The 16,447-nt window shown below is 46.8% G+C and overlaps 1 protein-coding gene across 3 annotated transcripts in view; it reads right to left on the bottom strand.

Annotated features, from left to right (window-relative positions):
- Positions 1–1,782: 1,782 nt before the first annotated feature.
- LRIF1 (ligand dependent nuclear receptor interacting factor 1) overlaps positions 1,783–16,447 on the bottom strand; it is a 45,439-nt gene continuing 30,774 nt past the window's right edge. For 2 of the 3 annotated variants that reach the window (XR_014469849.1, XR_014469848.1), the window contains one exon: positions 15,059–15,185. Coding sequence is in view for 1 of the 3 variants with exons in the window: in XM_083170566.1 (XP_083026692.1) it covers positions 2,544–3,026; positions 6,634–6,822; positions 13,802–15,185 (2,056 nt within the window). In the remaining 2 variants the exon portion in view is untranslated. Of the gene's footprint in view, positions 3,027–6,633; positions 6,823–13,801; positions 15,186–16,447 lie in introns of those variants that run through there. The other variant, XM_083170566.1, reaches the window with a different exon arrangement.

Consider the following 16,447-nt stretch of genomic DNA (forward strand, 5'->3'; position numbering starts at 1 on the left):
CAGCCGCAGCTCAGGGTCACTAATGCCTGTGTGGGGACAGCCGCAGCTCAGGGTCACTAATGCCTGTGCGGGGACAGCCGCAGCTCAGGGTCACTAACGCCTGTGCGGTTACAGCCGCAGCTCAGGGTCACTAACGCCTGTGCGGGGACAGCCGCAGCTCAGGGTCACTAATGCCTGTGCGGTTACAGCCGCAGCTCAGGGTCACTAATGCCTGTGCGGTTACAGCCGCAGCTCAGGGTCACTAATGCCTGTGCGGGGACAGCCGCAGCTCAGGGTCACTAATGCCTGTGCGGTTACAGCCGCAGCTCAGGGTCACTAATGCCTGTGCGGGGACAGCCGCAGCTCAGGGTCACTAATGCCTGTGCGGGTACAGCCGCAGCTCAGGGTCACTAATGCCTGTGCGGTTACAGCCGCAGCTCAGGGTCACTAATGCCTGTGCGGGGACAGCCGCAGCTCAGGGTCACTAATGCCTGTGCGGGGACAGCCGCAGCTCAGGGTCACTAATGCCTGTGCGGGGACAGCCGCAGCTCAGGGTCACTAATGCCTGTGCGGTTACAGCCGCAGCTCAGGGTCACTAATGCCTGTGCGGGGACAGCCGCAGCTCAGGGTCACTAATGCCTGTGCGGGGACAGCCGCAGCTCAGGGTCACTAACGCCTGTGCGGGGACAGCCGCAGCTCTGGGTCACTAACGCCCGTGCGGGGACAGCCGCAGCTCAGGGTCACTAATACAGAATTGCATTTAGCTGCATCTACAAATAAGAAAAATGTTGCTTCGCTGCACCGTTTGGCGCCACATGGTGCATTGGGGATAGGCGTATTGGGAAATTTATCTGTGCATGACGCAACTCACTTCCCCTTATCCTCATTTTTGTGAATCTCTAAGGATAAAGCCAGATGAAATATTAGATTCTTTAAAAAAAATTAATAAAAAGGTTCTTTATCAAAATATCAAACCATTGCATCCAGCTAATTGTTCTTCCAGCATACAGAGGGGAGATTGCGAAATCCATAATGAAGCCTTACACTTATTGGCAATGTATATCATCAGACACCCCCTCAGCTTAGCTTGTTAGCACAACAGTCATGTTCGTACCTTCATCAGGAGCATATGACACCAAACATGCCAAGTTACTGAGTGGCAGATTTATTAAGCTCGAGAAGTGATAAAGTGTCTGGTTTTTATCACCGGCCAATCAGCTCCTACCTGTGAAGTTACAGGCTTGGTTTGAAAAATGACAGGTAGCAGCTGATTGGCCGGTGATAAAAACCAGACACTTTATCACTTCACCAAGCTTAATAAATCTGCGACTATTTAACAGCCAGGTAATCACATTAGCAGAGAACCAGGCAAACCCCACCGGAAGTCAGACTATACCACCACTGTCACAGGTTACCATGGTGATAGACAACTTCCAGCTTCTGTCGGGACATTGGCGCGTCACTTCAGCTGACAGTCTACATTTGCTTGAGTTGGTGGCTGCATTTTCCTGGTTTCCATCGGCGTTATAGCCAGGTTTCCGGCTGGTTATAGTCTGCTGTCCAAGGCTGAGCTTATTGTTGCCGTGGCGTGTGACGATCCAGCATTCCGACAATTTATTTTTTGCTGGATGCAATAGTCTGATATTTTAATAAATATTTAAAAATTTGCAATTAGTTTTTTCTTGCCTTTTTTTTTTTTGCTAACTTTATATGAAGCCCAGCTCACTGGTCATACAAGTTTAAACTCCGGTCCTCAAGTGTTTAAAATCACACATTCACTTTCAAATACATCTGTGACATAAGTTCAGAACAAAAATGGTTTAATGTGTCTAACGTACACACTGCGAGAGGAAACACAATGCATCTCATACAGAACCCATCAGAAACAACATAACTGTCTGGTTCTAACAAGGAGAACTGCTCAATACTGTCAGGGGCTAGGGTGTGAAGGAAGGAAACCAGCAGCGACGCTGACATGTTTGTATGAGACCAGAGGATGGTGCTGTAAACACATGCATTGGGGGCAGCAGATTCACTTACCGGTGCTTCGTACACAAATTATTACGTTAAGTCCAGATTGTCTGTGCCTGCAGATCTGTATGTTACAGCAAGCAAGTCTGGAACCTCTCCTTACACGGACAAACACAGATAAGTCTCCTGCGTGTCATTAGATTTCGTAGCGTCGACTTCAAAACACTTTTTACTTATTAAGTTATTAAACAAGTTTAAATGACGTGCCCCCCCACCCCCCCCAAAAAAAGTCAAAATAAATTTAGAAGCTCTGAAGAAAAAGAAAAAAAAAAAAAATTGCACCAGGCGTCCTCGTTAGTCCTGATTACAGAGGACTCTGGCCATTCCTCCTTGAAGCGATGGAGAATGGTGGAGATACAATGGTACAAGTTCATAACACCTAAAATTAAAATTCACCGGAATGTAAATTTCTCCAAATCCTGCCCCCGGCCTGCCACCAACTCTCGGAAATCCACTGAAACAGAACATCTTGGGGGAAACGTGGTCAACATAACTTAAACTATTGTTCATTTAAAAACAGTTTGCCAAGTGCTTCAGGTCTTCTGCTGGCGTCGCAGAGCCTCCAGAGCCTCCTCTCGCTCCCTCAGAACTTCTTTAAGCCGCTGAATTTTTTCATCCTTGGTGGTTTCATCTACGAACCCTGGCGAGAGTGATTCAAAGTGAAACCTCTGACTCGGCAGAGAGACTTCGCTGAAATGTCCGGTGATATCTTGGCTAACATGGAAGTCAGCGTTGTCCGAAGGACTGGTGAAGGTTTCTGTGCTGTAGTGTGAGGGGGAGAGCTCGGGACTGGTTCTATCTGTATCTCTGAAAGAAGTTGTCGGGAACGGTGGGGTAGAACCGTTGCTGGATAATGATGGAAAGATAAATGGTTTGGCGTTGACAGACGCTAGCGAAGAGGATGGGTAATCACTAGATGTGATGAAGGAATCCATACTCTTCCTCTTTGGGGCCTTAGCACTGTCCGTACTTGCGGGCTTTCGTTTCAGGAGAGTTTGTCGAGTTCCAAAATAGTCCTATATAAAAAGACAAATGGTAAATGGTTAGACAACAAGGAGACCCTAGTGAAATGGAAGTTATGTACAGTATATGGGAAACACCAGTAAATACCACTAATGTGCACAATCTGTGCAATGGGAAATGAGTTGCCAGCAGGGACATATTAGACAGAAATAGCCAAATTTTTATTAAATTGTGAAAAAAGGGGATGTTTGTTTACTTACAGTTGAACCCTTTGCTGGGGACACTGGATCATGGGGTTGCAGTTGGGTGAGCGGGAGCTGGCACTGAACTACTATAACTTCAGACAGAAACTCCTTCTCACTGCAACCCCAGAAGGCCAGTGAGACTTTTAAAGAGCATGGCAAGAAGAATGAGTAAAGATTTTGGAACAGGCTATAATCAGGAGTAGGTAAACAATGAGAAAAACCCCATAACTGGGCGTGAGGGAGGGAACGCAGGTGTCCCCTAGCAGGATGCAGAGAAAAGGATTCAAAATTAATTGGAACACAATATCCCCTATTTTCTCTGTAGGGAATGCTCAGACTTCCAAACTGGAGGACAGTATGCCCAACGTGGGCGAAGCCTGAGGACAAAACTGGTGGAACACAGTAAAAGCGTGAACACAAAAGTAGCTACACAGCAGAAACCTGTTTGGCCATAGCCCCGTGTTATGCCGCCCGGCCGGACTAGTGACAGACTAAGAACATTCCAGAGAAATGACTTAGTGGATTGAAAGTGCAATGGTTTTCTATGTAGCCAGCCAACCACGTTTCTGGGAATCCTAAACAAAAGAAAGAATCAGTGCGGCAGACAGAGGTTGGATCTGTCTAAGTAGATCCGCAGAGATCGAACCACGTCCATGAGAGCCAAGAGAATCTCTGTCTCGGGAAGATGAACTCGATGTAGAAAACACCGGAAAGACAATATACTTCAGTTGAAAGCTAGCGAGCATAAGGAGAACTGTTTTATCGCCTAGCACCCAGCTCAGAAACATGCCGAGGAGAAAGCCATAAGGAAAAAAAGTTTTCAAATAGCAAAATGAAAGACCACCAACACAAAAGGCTTAAAAGGGAACCTCCATCAGACCTTGTGTGCTCCCCTGGAAAACCTTTATGTTGGGATGAAAGGCAATGAGGTCTACCTTTGGAAGACCTCACTTCTAAACCAACAGTCGGAGTGACCTCTCCTCAGTGGGAAACACGGTTCTGCTGAGGAAGTTTACCTTCCGATTTTCAATGCCCTCCTCCCAGGATAGAATGTGGGCTGCATACGGACTGGCCAGGACAGACTGCCCCGTGAGAGCCAGAGAGATGGCTCAGAGTTTATGCACATTGGTAGGACCACCTCCAATTATGACCAAAGACTCTGGAGGAAGATGTAACGTAACAGCCCCCAACACGAAAAAGACTTGCATCCTTGGTGACAATACCCTGTGCTGAATTTATCAAATCAGCCCTGGAGCAGGTGATTGGAAAACAGCAACCGCAGGAGGAACTGATGAGGGATAGAACTAGGAGGAGCGGAAATGAGAGGTACACTATTTCAGGTGACTTAAAGGCAGGTAGGCAATGTAAGGAAGCAATGAGGAAGGCAAGTCAGATGCTTGGTTGTACAGGGAGAGGTATCAGTAGCAGATAGAAAGAAGTAATAATGCCACTGTATAGGTCATTGGTACGACCTCATCTAGAGTATTGTGTTCAGTTCTGTATAGGTCACTGTTGCGGCCTCATCTATATTCTGTGCCCAGTTCTGTATAGGTCACTGGTGCGGCCTCATCTAGATTCTGTGTCCAGTTCTGTATAGGTCAAATGGTACGGCCTCATCTAGATACTGTGTCCGGTTCTGTATAGGTCACTGGTGCGGCCTCATCTAGAGTATTGTGTTCAGTTCTCATCTATATTCTGTGCCCAGTTCTGTATAGGTCACTGGTGCGGCCTCATCTAGATACTGTGCCCGGTTCTGTATAGGTCACTGGTGCGGCCTCATCTTGATACTGTGCCCAGTTCTGTATAGGTCACTGGTGCGGCCTCATCTAGATACTGTGTCCAGTTCTGTATAGGTCAAATGGTACGGCCTCATCTAGATACTGTGTGCGGTTCTGTATAGGTCACTGGTGCGGCCTCATCTGGATACTGTGCCCAGTTCTGTATAGGTCACTGGTGCAGCCTCATCTAGATACTGTGCCCAGTTCTGTATAGGTCACTGGTGCAGCCTCATCTAGATACTGTGCCCAGTTCTGTTTAGGTCACTGGTACGGCCTCATCTAGATACTGTGCCCAGTTCTGTATAGGTCACTGGTATGTCCTCATCTAGATACTGTGCCCAGTTCTGTATAGGTCACTGGTACGGCCTCATCTAGATACTGTGCCCAGTTCAGTATAGGTCATTGGTGTGGCTTCATCTAGATACTGTGCCCGGTTCTGTATAGGTCACTGGTGCGGCCTCATCTAGATACTGTGCCCAGTTCTGTATAGGTCACTGGTACGGCCTCATCTAGATACTGTGCCCAGTTCTGTATAGGTCACTGGTGCGGCCTCATCTAGATACTGTGCCCAGTTCTGTATAGGTCACTGGTTCGGCCTCATCTAGACCTTTGGTTTTGCACCGTTTTTTTTTTTTTGCTTTGCTTGCAACTGAGTCAGGACCAGAGCCAGCTAGTAGACTGATTCTGCGCTAAAGTCTACTGCACATACTCTGATCTCCAGGGAAATGCAGCGGCTGCGATTTCCCAACGCATGTGCAGAATGCGAAGAAAATTGTGCAATATTTTCCTGGTTATTTGCGCCACGCTGCCGATGAAGACTGTGGACTCCAGAGAGGTAAGTAATGAGGTTACAGACGCTGGGTGTGTGCTGTCAATCACGAAGACTCTCACAGCAGCGAGAGAGAGATACAGCAGCGAGAGAGAGAGAGATACAGCAGCGAGAGAATAAGGATTCCGGGAAGACGCAAGCCAGAAGCAAATCTGCCGATTCAATAAACAGATTGTGACTTCTTACTGGCCCGCACCGTCCCGTGGACTGGCCCGCACCCTCCCGTGGACTGCTACCCACCACCCCTCTCGGGATGTGCTCGCTAGGTCAACAATAAAGAGGTCAAGTGTAATAAAACAGGTCATAGGTCGACACGTGAAAAAGGTTGACAAATTAGATCAATATGGTCAAAATGTCAACACATGCAATAGGTCAACCTGGGAAATGTCGACAGGAGTTTTTCTAAATTTTTCCCCAAAAGAGGCGTTTTTTCATACTTTACTGTCCAAGTGGACATAGAGTTAGATGGTGATAGTGTGCCCAGCGCAGCGGCCCATTTCTATGTATGTTGATATTAGCACCCCCCAAAAAAATCCTCATCAACCTATAGTGGTTGACCTTTTGACTGTTGACCTTCTTAATGTCATCATTATGAGCCCCCATATGATATCCCGGCCCCCACGTTTCGAGGTGACAAAGCCACAAATCTAGAACCAATGTATTATTGAGCCAATATAGGAACATCTCCTATAGGGACAACTAAGAAAATAAACAACTTTACATGAAAACGGTCCCGATGCCCGGAGGACATACGGAGATATGAGGTAACCGCATCATTGGGGAGACGCAGCACATAACACCAACGTACCTTCATGCCTCCCGCGGGCCCTTTGGGTTTGGCGACATCCCCCGCCTGCAGCAGCGGCATCCTCTGTAATATCACCTTTTCTTTTTTGACCAGACCGTATTTCCTCCTCCAGCTTTCGTCGTCCATTACGTTGGCTGCCGCCACTTTGGCGGCCTTCGGAGGACGCACTGTCTTCGCTTTAGCCATCACCTTTAAGAACAAGAGAACGTGTAGAAAATACATTTACTATAAATGGTTTCTGGGGACATGATGCAGCGGGAGACGTGTGTGTGCTATGAAGGAACAACGGGGCAGATGTACTAAGCCCGGAGATGAGATAAAGTGGAAGGTGAAAATGCAGCAGCCAAATCAGCCCCCAACTGCCAAGCTGGATTGGATTGACAGTTAGGAGCTGATCGGCTCCTGCGTTATCACCTTATCACTTCTCCAGGCTTAATAAATTTGCCCCAATGTGAGATGACTGCAAATACATGTAATTTAGACATTCCTACTAATCTCCCCTTTCCTGGCACTTTGTACACAGTATCACACAAATAACTACAAAAAAATAAAAATAAAAAAAATGTAGCTGCCTTGCACCCAAACCCCTGTAGACAGATGTCGTAACAGGCAGGACTGTCCCTCACCCTCCGTTCTGGGTTCTAGCCCCTCCCCCTCCCGCACAGTGACCATTACTGGCAGCACCACATACTGACCACTCCCACAATGCCTTGCAGGTGCAGTCAGTGAGCTGCACACATCCTGCCCTTAAAGCACAGGACACCATGTAACCTAGTCATCGAAGCAGAACAATAAACTGTTCCGACGTATTAAAGGGACGTCGTCTGTTGTCACTGGTCTATTTCCTTATGGCTAGAGGACATAATGGCCGACTATACTTTCAGTTAGTGAACAGGTAATGGCTTCTAGCTCTGTGCGAGGCAAATCCCTCATCATCATCGTGATGCCAATGTTTGAGTCGTCTCACCACTTAGTTCTCCATGAGGGACAGGAGACGGGGCAGGTGGGTCCATGAGACAGAGCCAGCTAGATGTGCACCAGAACTGCAGAGGACGTGCTAGACTCCCCCCCACCAACCCTGGTCCATCAGGGTGAACACAAAATGATGCCTGGGGCTATTAACTCGTGAGCAAGCCAGGTAAAGTTACCAATGGGAGAAGCAGCTGGTCCTGAGCATTTGTCCCTGCATCACATGCGTCACCGCTACCAGCCGACAGGAAGGGTCCCGGAGTTGGGAGGTTGGACCTGCATGCACACGGGACCCGATGGGATGTCGGGCACATCCTATTTGGCCCAATTTCTTGGCCCGTTGCATCAAAATTGGGTGAAATCGGCCCAAATCTCACTAGTTTATGTGGACCTTAACTTCATGTTCGTCAAATATTGTGTAAACCTCAAACTATGGGCAAAAGTGGTTTCACAAAGTTTGCTGCATGCGTGTTTTTAGGCGTTTTTGTAAGATATTACAGTGGTACTGAAGTAACATTACAGCATTTCATGTGTCAAAGGCTTTTTTTGTTGACAATTACATTATGTTTATGCAAAGAGCCAATTTTTGCAGTGTTGACCCTTCTTTTTCCTTGGCAGCTGTCAATCACCGTCTGGGCCACATACTGACTGATGGCCGCTCAATTCTTGCCTTATAAATGCTTGGAGTTTGTCAGAACGTGCGGGTTTTTGTTTGTAACTCACCTCCTTGAGAATTGACCACAAGTTCTTAATGGGATTAAGGTCTGGGGAGTTCCATGTGCCACTTTATCAATTTTGGCTTATGGCAAGGTGCTCCATCATGCTGGAAAATACTATGTTCCTCACCAAAAACTGTGCCATTCTCAGAACTTCTGGCCATGGCAATAGGTCAGTAATCTATCGCATAAGTGAAAGGGACAACCACTTTCATACAGTAGTTTTTGAATGACGCCAGAACAAATTTAAAATATTTGTCTCCATAGTTCATACATAGTCCCACGGAGTATATTTCATCAAACAAATTTCTATGTACAGACAAACATGACTACTTCATCATTCGTATGATCAATGTTATTCCAAGGTAATCTGAGCAGCGTGGCAGGGTGTGAACAGGTGCAATCGTACAGGTCATAGTACAGTGAAGAGCGGTTGGGCTTTATTTATCTGGCCAAAAATAGTCTCCCTGTTGTATTGGGACCCCGTTTCCATTCCATTCCATCCCTTGAAATAGAAGCAAATGGGGCTTGTTGCAGCGGGGGAAGATCACACAAAGTCCCTGCTTAGAAGTATAGGACTACTACCGAAAGATGTAAAAAATACTGAAGTACGGGAGGGCAGGTCAGCAGCTTATATCGCCAGAGTTCTGTGGATCAATTAACATCTCACTGCAAGAGTTGGAGTTTTTGCTTGATGCTAATTAGTATAAAACTTTGAAAGATAAATAGTCACATCAGGGACACGCTGGAACCCATGTTTGTCCTCAGCTAACTGTATTCAGCAGATAGCCCCAGGTGCAGCCCCAGGTGCAGCCCCAGGTGCAGGCTTAATACCCTAGAGTTGGTAAGATGGTGACCAAATTAAATCAACTCTGATTCTGAAATAGCATTTCCCTGTACGTCAGATTAATCCTATGCATTCTCTCATTGGCTGGATGAAGGCGAGTATTTGTGCTTCACACATCTCTGAAATACCTCACTGCTGGCCAATCTATATAGTAAAACGGATTGCTGATAAAAAGTCTACCAAGTCTGCATGCAATGACAGTTGTAGTCTAGAACACTACCTTTCCCAGCTGTGTTAGTGATGTTGCTTCTAGAGTTCCCTTCTCATCAAAAACCTCATGATTAAAATAAAAATACTTATATAAATCACCCAATAAACATCACGTTATTCACAACAAAAAAATGCAACAGTATAAAAGGTGGTAAAAAAACAACAAACAAACGTGGTCTCAGAAAGAACAATCTATATAATAAAAACAAATGCTGCTAAAAAAAATATTGCCAACTTGCATAGCGATCACCTGAGTTATAAAACAAACAAAAAAGAAGCAAAAAAGAACCCCTCACATACTCTGAGCACCCCACATATACATTATGATTACAATAGCCCTCCGTAAAGATTAAAAATGCAATGCAGGAGAATATGTGACTATTGGGTCATGCAAAAAGGGTCAAGGAGGGGGGCAATAATCTTAAACAGGTAGTGATGGAAGAGACTGTTGAAGATGAGAGGAGGGTGCGTGTGTGTGTGTATGGGGGGGTGGCAGTTTTCAGATTAGTAGATTTCCTATTGGACGTAAGAAATGTAACTATTATGTCGGCAATGACCTGATCCATGGTTTTCATTGGACGAGGATGATTGCAGGCCTGGTTGAGGTGGGCAGGGCTAATGCAGATTCGGACTGAGCCACCTTTCATTGAAGCTTGGTCATTCTGTCCAGTTCTTGAATTAGCCTGCACTCCGCAGCCAGTGGTCTGTGTCACAGCTCCCATACTATGGGGTGGACAGTCAGCCAGCTGCACGAATATTACTGGTAGTCTTCCTACGGTCTCGCCAAATACGCTTTGGAACGCTTTAAACGCGAATATCCAATTCACAATGTTATTTTTAATTGTATGGATGTCCAGGGAATGTCAGTTCATGCATGCACATCCCATCCAATGCCCAATAGGCGACATTCCATGGAAAGCTCCTGATTATTCAACTGCTCATTAATTGGCAGGAGTCTCGTTACGTTAGACTTCCTGCAGCCATTTACAGGAGACCCTGTGGCAATCTGGGGCAAGAGATCACACCAAATACAGCTGTGAGCAGAACTTGACGCGTTTCTCCACCTCTGTGGCTTCCTGCTGACAACTATTCTAGTCACACAGTATTCTGTGTTCTCCTGCCTTCAACTGATGTTATTTTCATATCGCGGTATTCAGCTCCTTTACATTCATTGCTTGTAGTTTATGCCACAACCCCCTCAGCGGTTTACCTCTGCTAACATGTCGGCTGTCCACTACTTCCCCAAACCCCTTGGGGGGTCCTCCCTTCTCATCCTTCCCCAGCTATGCCGTCCCGTCCACTGCAGACCTGTTCTCCGAGACGTGACCCGCATATACCTCCAGCTTGTAAATCGGGCACATACTATTCAAACATCAATATACATTTCCCAGCTACCCCCACTAATGATACACGCCAACGTGCGTTTCGCAAATTGCTTTTTCAAGGCTAGGCTTGAAAAGCCTAGCCTTGAAAAAGCAATTTGCGAAACGCGCGTTGGCGTGTATCGTTAGTGGGGGTAGCTGGGAAATGTATATTGATTGATTGTTTGAATAGTATGTGCCCGATTACAAGCCGGAGGTATATGCGGGTCACATCTCGGTGACAGCATACACCACCGCAGAATACTGCACGTGGTACACTATACTGCAGTTGCACAGGACACCGTGATTCAGAGAGCTTGACTCTCCTTGCGATTGTCCTTGTGTGCACACTAGCCCTTACCGGCGAACTGCATATGTTCTAGGAGGTGACAGCAATAGAAGGGACGCCGTCCCTGTGGGGTCTCCTCCTACTACAACCGTTGCTGCAGACTCCACAGCACGGCTGTAAAAGATACCGCTCGTGGCTATTGAAATTTTCATTTGCCATTTAAAGAGTGGATAGCAGACTTTTATACCGCTCATATTTAGCTCAATGAGGACATTTTCTTTCTGTATGTGTGAGACAATAAAACACAGGGACATGGTTCCCCATATATTTTTGACAAACACCAATGATTACAGATTGAATACCCCATCATACTAGGGCACACACCATACATCCAGCAGATTTTGAGATTATAACAAAACCCAGATACCTACCCCCGCCACGTTAAGGAGAGTTTCTTTCCGTTTTAATGAGTCCAATGTCAATTCATGTTGTGTGTTTTGATTTTATATTTCGCATTTAACTTCTTAAACTGACTAATAAAGGTTATATTTTATATATATTTTTTCTCTTTCTCCCAGTGCACCGCCAAAAAAAGACTTTCTGTTGTTTCTTTTGCGCTACTGTATCATTGTCTGGCGGTAGCACACCTCACATTATATATAGTATTTACTCTGAAATATAATAAGGAGGTTAAAATACAATTTAGTTGAATCCCAGTGCGATCAATCACCCTCCTCCCCGGTATGTTATGTACGTTATGACGTGTACCCTACCGGTATGTTATGTACGTTATGACATGGACCCTTCCGGTATGTTATGTACGTTATGACGTAGACCCTTCCGGTAGGTTATGTCTGTTATGATGTGTACCCTACCGGTATGTCTTGTGACATGGTCACTAATAGCATCTATACATTGTTTTCTGCTTAAGCTGTCACGGGTCAAAGAAATCAACCTGCCACGCAAACGTCAGCCTTGTGCATCTTCCTTCTCATCCTGCTGTAAACCCTGCACCCAGCCGATGAAATCCCCACATTCCAACACAAGCCAGGACCGACCACCCTCACACCTCCCATCCCCACGTGCCACCTCCCCCAGTTCTGCCTCCTGCACCCTCAAACTTCTGGTGAAATATGTCAACACAAGTCTCATTTCCCGCCTTGGCAACTGTAACCGTGTGTTTTCCCTGTCCAGTATTGCTTCAATCAAACACGACAGCATCATGGATCTCCCTGCATCAACTAGATGACATGTCTGGTGTACTGGACATTGCTGAAATCTCTGTACAGTGTCAGAGATAAGCCCCAATACCACACAGAGGTGTATTTGTGCTGTATTCTTATGGACAGCTGCTAGCTGAAATGTGCAGAATTTATGGCTCCAAAAAGGGGTATGGGTCATAGGGTAGAAATATGAAGGACGACATGCAACCACCACTAAAGGTCAACAGGGCTTTGGTGGAAAGTCAAAAGGTCGACACGAGTTTCACTGTTTTTTGTTCCAAATATCAACATGGACACCATATCAGTGTAGTGCAGCGCTCGCCAAGCTTCGCAGCATGGTGCCTCGCTGGCACACTATTACATTCTCCCAACATGCCCTAGTGCAGGACAGGCCAGCCTGTGGCTCTCCAGATGTTTTAAAACTACAAATCCCAGCATGCCTTGCCACAGTTTTAACACTCCCTTATAGCAAAACTGTGGCAAGGCATGATGGGATTTGTAGTTTGACAACATCTGGAGAAACACAGGTTGGCCAGGCATGCCCTAGTGGATGGTAGGGTACAAAACACTGTCTGTTTTTGAGGGGGGGGGGGGGGGGGAGAGTGAAAAACTCACATTGTCCTTCCCATTGTCCACCAAATGTTTTTGTCAACATTCCGACCCTGTTGACCCATTTCATGTATTGACCGAAGCACTGTTGACCTAATGACCGTAATAGAATGTGGCAATGGATGCCGCCATTCTGCCAGATGTTAATCACATGTGTATATGGGCTACAGTAACAGCATCCAGTCACCCAGTATAGACCAGCACATGCCATGCACAATATCACCCAGTCACCCAGTATAGACCAGCACACGCTATGCACAATGTCACCCAGTATAGACCAGCACACGCCATGCACAATGTCACCCAGTATAGACCAGCACACGCCATGCACAATAGTATCGTCACCCAGTATAGACCAGCACATGCCATGCACAATATCACCCAGTCACCCAGTATAGACCAGCACACGCTATGCACAATGTCACCCAGTATAGACCAGCACACGCCATGCACAATAGTATCGTCACCCAGTATAGACCAGCACATGCCATGCACAATAGCACCCAGTCACCCAGTATAGACCAGCACACGCTATGCACAATATCACCCAGTATAGACCAGCACACGCCATGCACAATAGCATCGTCACCCAGTATAGACCAGCACATGCCATGCACAATAGCACCCAGTCACCCATTATAGACCAGCACATGCCATGCACAATAGCCATCATAGAAGATGGCAGAATTATGAGGACCACTTTATGATGCCAATCTTCCCAAGTATATGGTTTACCCCAACAGATGCCATCGTTGCGAAGTGACGTCCCCTTTAATGACCCGCCAAAAACACCCAATGAGCTACAATGACAGATTTGCTTTTTATGCTGAAAATACTTTGGAGTCATCACTAACATGATGATTCCGTTGTGAAGGTAGCAGACACACACACACACACACACACACAAATGCCCCCAAGCAAGAAGGAATGCTTTAAAAACATACCTGATCCTTTCCCTTGGGGATCCTGTATTCCTGCGGCACTTTATCAACAGAATTTAGTTTGGTGGAACCGGACGTGTTTTGAGGCCCGTACCCCTTGCCACGAGGTTTCGCCGCTGCGTCGCTACGATCTACGTAAAGTAGACCGGTCTCATTTCTATTCGATGGAAGAGGAACAGAGGTCCTGTTGGACTTTACAGGGGTAGACAAATTAGAGTGACCCAGCATTTCATTGGCAGGACTCGATGGGGCGTTGCCTTTTGATGGGGATTTGTTTTTGGACAGAACGACTTCAACCACTTTATTGGAAATATCGTTCATTGCTGCGGAATTGGTTACGGGTTTATTAGGCGATGCGTATGACGGGGGCAACGCGTATGATGGAGGCTCCGGTTTTTTATTATCTGTGTCGCTCAGCTCCGTCCCCTTCTTTGTCAGAAAGAATATTTTATTGTTGCACAAGACAAGAGCGTTGTCTTTAATCTGCATGATCTTCGAACTGTCGGAAGTGGTCAGCTTAATTTCCTCCGTCTTCGCCCCTGACAGCATCTGTAAGATCTTTGAAGCCGTGTCATTGGATGACGTAACAGGGACCAGGCAGGAGTCGGACTCTCTGTTTTCTTGCACTATCCATTTCATGGGTCCTTTCGGAGAGTCTTTTGTACCGGTTAGCGAAGTCTGAACCGGTGCCGGAACCAGCGGCAAAGATTTAGCAATTGGCGATACAATTGAGGTGTTTGGCTTGGGACTCAGAGGGTACACCTGGTTAACAAGAGTCTTTACAGTATTTACAGGGGATACATAAATAACAGGTGGGGCCTTGGTTATATCAGAGTATCCGGTCTGGGGGAGTATCTTCTGCTGGATGGAGAGCGGCAGGGAAGAAGCTGGGACAGACCTTACTTCTGCATGGGCGGGTATTTGGAGACGGTGCCCAGATGGTAACATCGGTGTTGGACTGCCAGGGGTAGATTGTCTATTCATCATTAAGAATGTCGGGCTTCCTGGCGGAGAGTTTGGCAGTAAAGTTAGCGGAGACTTTTCCAGTATCGTAGTTGCGCCCTGAGGTGCGGAATACGCGCTGTCAATACGGATAGTTTTGGGATTGCTCCCGGGATTGCTATGAGTTGTGATAAAGTAGTTCCCGACACTGGGCGCTTTTAGTAGCGGTGCGCTCGCAGGACTAGGCGCAGGTATAATGGAGACTGGCGTCGGCAGGGAGATCCTGGCAGCCTGCGGGCCATTCAGCACTGGTGTATTGGGAATTACAGGAGATGGAACCACGGGGGTTGGGTTATCCTTTAACTTTAATATGGGGACCAGATTCAGGAGATTTTCTCCTCGCAGGCCGGTGGATTGAACAACTTGATACTTGCACCCTGTAAGGCTGAAAGACAAACAAAAAGGTTCAAAAACCGAAATGTGAGGGCATTGGATGCATGAATCACTAACTATGGTATTGCTGCCTGCAGGGTGGATGGGAAGCGAGCACAGGATATGGCAGGCTCATATCTCCAGAGCTAACTCATGCATTCTGGAATTCAGAGAGATTTGTAGTTTATAGTACCACAAACATCTATCACTTAGTCACTGCGTATGCCGATTCTATCTATGTGCGGAGAACCGCCATGCGGCGTAACTGGGCTCGAAAGCAATCATGGATTCTCTGAAAGTGTAGTAGATGACGGGGATGCTGGCAGACGGATCACCCCTTCCCCCAGATAAATCTGATCACAGCCCCTATATTGCACAGTGCAGAAGTGTCTCATCTGCAGGTGGCAGCCAGGACACTCCCATCGCTAAACACCAGAACCGAGCACCGCAGAGGGACCAATTTGTTTAATTTGTCCACAGAACCTTCTTCCTATGGATCCGTGTGGTCTTTGTATTTCTACTATCTGCTTACTGTATGCCGGCCATTGCTGTGGGCTCTGACCCCATAACAGTCAGGGAGATCTGGACGCAGGGTAACGGACTGGTTATATGCCAGCTGTACTGTATGCCGGCCATTCCTGTGGGCTCTGACCCCGTAAGTCAGGGGAGATCTGGCTGAAGGGTGACGGACTGGTTATATGCCAGCTGTACTGTATGGGAGCCATTCCTGTGGGCTCTGACTGCAGGATCATAGGCAACGCAGACATGTACACAGTGGACAGAAAGGACACGTGTATGTGAGAAGCACGAACAGCTAACGTCATTATTATTGGTGCAATGTGACATCACAGAACAAGATGTCCTACTCAGATCGCAGAGGTCACCAACCCTGGCAATGCATGCTTGTGAGCTCTATGACAACTGGACTAGCAAGAGGCGGAGAGTCCTTCGTCACCATCAATAAATGGACGAGTGAACGCGTGATAATGAGCATCTATACGTCATGGCTGTGTCAGACACTGGATCGGAGCTTGGGATATTCTGGTACATGACAACCAATAGGAGAGCATTGCAGCATCTGTCCCCTTCCATGCTCAATGACCAGTGTATATAGAACACACAGACAACCACACACTGGCCCATCTAGTTACCTTATGGTAACCTCAACCCTAGTTGATCCTTATTTATTTGTTAGTATATCCTTAGTGTTCATTCTAGCAACCGCCATCTTTGAAAACCCATGCAGTTCCTGTTCCCTGCCTGGGGTGTCGCTGT

Source organism: Crinia signifera, chromosome 2 (genome assembly GCF_055691185.1).
Source record: "Crinia signifera chromosome 2, ASM5569118v1, whole genome shotgun sequence".
NCBI classification, from domain to species: domain Eukaryota; kingdom Metazoa; phylum Chordata; class Amphibia; order Anura; family Myobatrachidae; genus Crinia; species Crinia signifera.